Source organism: Zea mays, chromosome 5, assembly GCF_902167145.1.
Source record: "Zea mays cultivar B73 chromosome 5, Zm-B73-REFERENCE-NAM-5.0, whole genome shotgun sequence".
In the NCBI taxonomy this organism is placed as follows: domain Eukaryota; kingdom Viridiplantae; phylum Streptophyta; class Magnoliopsida; order Poales; family Poaceae; genus Zea; species Zea mays.
Window position 1 is genome coordinate 190,720,172 of NC_050100.1, and position 3,900 is coordinate 190,724,071.

A 3,900-nucleotide genomic window follows, 5' to 3' on the forward strand; every position below is an offset into this window, starting at 1 on the left:
GGCAACGCTCGCGCGGAGAGCCGTGCGCGATGACGCCCGGGGGGGGGGGGGGGGGGGGGGGGGGGTCTGCAAACTGCATGCCGTCCTCTCGTGTTCTTGTGGTTGCAGCATCCTGCGGTCCTGCGGGTGCAAGGCGCGTCCCATGCAAGTTTAACGTTGGAGGCGTGCGCATGTAGACATGGGGCGTGTTCGGCTGGCTACAAGCCGACACTGTTGCAGCTGTTTGGACTGCTGCAGCTGCAATCCATAGAGAGAAAAATACTGTAGAAGCCGCAGCCGCAGCCGGATTGCAGCCGCAGCAAGCCGCAGCGAACAAGCTGATGCACAGGAGCTCAAATTGTGTGATGCTAGCTTGTACAATGCTGCACTAGTTTAACCACTAGCGGCATGAGGATTATGCAGCTGGCTCACAAAATATATAGTATTGATTAATTATCTTTTGGCACAGAAAAGGAGCCTAATTAATCTCACAAAAAGATAGTAGTCTGTAATTTTACCTCTTCGTAGTACAGCAGCATGCAGTACTCCTATGCTTTTATATGTGCTTCTTCTTCTCTCTCTATATATACTAATTATTAGCTAATGATGAATAATGAAGTGGTGATATATTATCTCATTCTATTAGACAAACCAAATAAATAAACCGAGAAATGAGAAAAAGATGTACTACTTTGTTCCTTAAACCATACACAACACTCATAAACAATCACACACACAAAAAAGATATTATCTCCGTTCTCGAATATTTACCGTCCGCTAACTCATCTTTAACTACAAATAAGAAAGGACGGGGAGTATCTTCTACTCCATCTGTTTTAAATTGTCATTTTTCCTGATTTTTGAAGTACGTAGCTTTTACAATGTATTTAGAAATAATGTTTGTCTAGATGCACAAAAAAAAAATATATAACTGCAAAAATGTACTAAAATGAAGACAGTCTAATAAAAACTATATACATATACGTTTTTTTTAATTAAAAAAGATATTAACGTTAAAGTTTGAGTTGTAAGACAACTCAGACCTGGGTGTGGCTGGTGACAGCCCGGCTTCTCACCCCAACGATGGTAAAGCTAGCTCTATAAAAGACCACCTCTAACACCTGAAAATTTCACAGTAGCCAGATCCAGAAGTGAACAGCCTCAAACACAAACTAGAGAAGATAGGTGCTAGCTTAGTGAGGTTAACCCGTAGGATGTCGCTGGAAGACAGTTTCAAGGAGAGGGTAGCCATGTGGCGCAGGGAACATGACATTATTTACAACCAGGTAATCATCGGCTAGCTTTGTTGGCCATCACCTAATTAAAATCTGCTTCGCTACGGTTGATGGGTGTATATATATAATACGACTTCAAGAGATCGAACGTACGGCAAAGAATTTGAGTGTTTCTTCTCTGTGCCATGCACACGCGCCAGCTCCCAGTGCTGCTAGAGAAGATGGACATCCTATTTCCTGCGGAGAACATGGAAAACTCGGAGCCTGAGGTAGGCAAATCATCCCAATCTTCTTCTTCTTTACATCCCATTCCCAGCGGTCACTGTGAACGTACCAGAAACAGACAGCAGATGCCCTACGCTAAACCATACTGTACAGTGTACATACGAAGATCATTATCTAAAAAAATTGATACGTAGACAAGCAAACGCTGCAACTGAGTACTGCAATATATATACTAATCTGTGTCTGGATCTTCCTCGCTTCTCTCAGAACAAATCTGAAACAAAGAATCTGGTCGCCCCGCTGCCAGCCGTGACGCCGGAGGAAATAGGGGAGCGCTACAAGGATCTGGAGGAGAGCATCAGGGGATTCATCAAGGATCTGGACGAGGCCGAGAAGGAGGAGGAGGAGGACGGAGGCACGAGCGAGGCGGCATCGCCGTCTTCAGTGGACGATGAGTAATAATCAAGAGCTGCAGGAGCATCACAAGCTAGGACGACGGAGGCCCCTGGGGATCGGCAGGAGGAATGGATGATGATCGTCCCATCTAACAATAATTATTATTAGTTCCTTTCGTTCATGTTTCTCGGTTGTCTAATACAGTATTCGAGTCCTGCGTAATGCGTGTCGATCTGTCGTTTATCCTTTGCTGTTGCTGGCAAGATTAATTGATGAGATCAACCGGGCGAACACCATGCATGCTCTGCGTGGTACATCTCTCGCGTCCTATATACGACGCACAGCCGTGCAGCCAACTTTTGATATGCTTACGGTTACAGGCGGTGCCAATCTCGTGCATACTGCCATAGTTGATGTTCCACGCAATACTCGTTCCCGACCGGATTAACTCAACTGCTACCGCGGTTTGGGATGCTACCGGATACGGTTGCCGAACATATCCGGTGCACATATGACAAAAAAATTCTGAAAAATTTATAGATATTCTTTTCATCCTACTCCTATTATATACAAAGTTTCAAGTTCACATTCGTTATATTTTAGCTGTAATAAAAAAGAACATTTTAGCCGATTTTCTAATTTAAATCTGTCAGAAATTTTATCTTTTTTATTACAATAAAATATAACGAATTTGAACTTACAATTTTGTATATAATAAGAGTACAATTGACAGATTATGTATGTTTTTTTCAAATTTTTTATGAACTTTGTTAGTTCATGCATGTGCATCATAAATGTTCCTATATGGTTGTTCGTTTGATTCCAAAACCAAGAGAATTAAATTCTCTACAAATAAAAACTCCCTTAGTCCCCTTCTCGATCTCCTCGAGGGCTCTAATTCCTCCGATTTATAATCAAACAAACAAGACCTAAGATTGTTTAGTTAAAGACTTATAGTCTTCTACAAAATCCCAGCAAAAGTATGACAACCATTCGTGAACCACGATGGTAAAAGGAGAAACAAAAAAAAACAACCAACTTCGTAAAAATTTAAGCTTGCATTGAGCGACAGCCTGCATAAAAAGCAAATAAGGAACTAAGGATATTTACACAATGATTTCTCTTTTTCCCCCTCCTTGCACAAGTTTTTGTTAAGCTTATTCTGCATGCTTAACTAAACGATCACATATTCTACCAATTCCCAATTTTGTTGAAATATTTTATGCAATTCTTGAGGTGCGCTTAATGCTTGTGTCATTTCTAGTTTTGACTCAACAAGAAGACATCGCCTCAACTAAGTGCTGACATATTTGTTCTAATTATGAAAATAAAAATATCGGGCAAACCACTAAATTAGAAAATAAGAAATACATGTATTCAAAAGTTAATGTACAAAATCATGTTTTTGCGAGTCAAGTATCCTTTTGTTTTCAACATCTAAAATTTAAAAAACCAGACCGGTGAAAAGTTATGTTCAATAGGAATTTGTTAACGCCAAGATGTATCCTAGATCACACACCAGATAGGGCTAGATCATTCGGATCATCATGGATCGGAGAACGCAGTAAGCATAACGATTACATAGTGAAGAATGGAGAGGTTTTTGAGCAAACCATCAGTGTTAGGATAACCAATCACACTTATGTGATGAAGAACGACTAGTTTTTTGGTACACTAGCAAATGAGACATCGAAGCTTCACCCGAGAGGGGCTTCATCGCTGTAAGAATGTCGTTGTGTTGATCTAATTCATCTACCAAGGCAATAGCGCTAAAAGCATCATAATGCCCGAGAGGGAGGGTGAATTATGCTTCTCTAAATTTCTTGCAAATGATTAAACCCTAATCTTAAGCCCAACTTCACCCCAATTACTTAGCTAGATCACAAAAGCTAGAGAAATCTAAACCAAACCTAAGTCATCATGACAATCACAAGCAATGTAAATACTCAAAATAATTTGCTACAAGTAATTGTTGAATGTAAAGCAAAGGCAACAAAACTCCTTCGAATTTTTCCCGATGTATCAGAGAGTTAGCACTCTTCACTAGTTCTTGTTGGAGCACCCG

The 3,900-nt window shown here is 40.7% G+C and overlaps 1 protein-coding gene across 1 annotated transcript; it reads left to right on the plus strand.

The window, feature by feature from the left end:
- The first annotated feature begins 1,111 nt into the window (after positions 1-1,111).
- LOC100276500 (uncharacterized) lies at positions 1,112-1,936 on the plus strand. The gene is made up of 3 exons (NM_001150273.2): positions 1,112-1,265; positions 1,415-1,483; positions 1,707-1,936. The coding sequence occupies exons 1-3, from the start codon at positions 1,194-1,196 to the stop codon at positions 1,896-1,898; spliced, it is 333 nt and encodes a 110-aa protein (NP_001143745.2). The 5' UTR covers positions 1,112-1,193; the 3' UTR covers positions 1,899-1,936.
- Positions 1,937-3,900: the final 1,964 nt, after the last annotated feature.

What these genes read in the sequence shown, in the direction of transcription:
- LOC100276500 (NM_001150273.2), top strand. Translation starts at nt 1,194, where the DNA reads ATGTCGCTGGAAGACAGTTTCAAGGAGAGGGTAGCCATGTGGCGCAGG. An exon ending in ATGACATTATTTACAACCAG is followed by an intron (nt 1,266 to 1,414) that starts GTAATCATCGGC and finishes CACACGCGCCAG; the next exon opens with CTCCCAGTGCTGCTAGAGAA. An exon ending in TGGAAAACTCGGAGCCTGAG is followed by an intron (nt 1,484 to 1,706) that starts GTAGGCAAATCA and finishes CGCTTCTCTCAG; the next exon opens with AACAAATCTGAAACAAAGAA.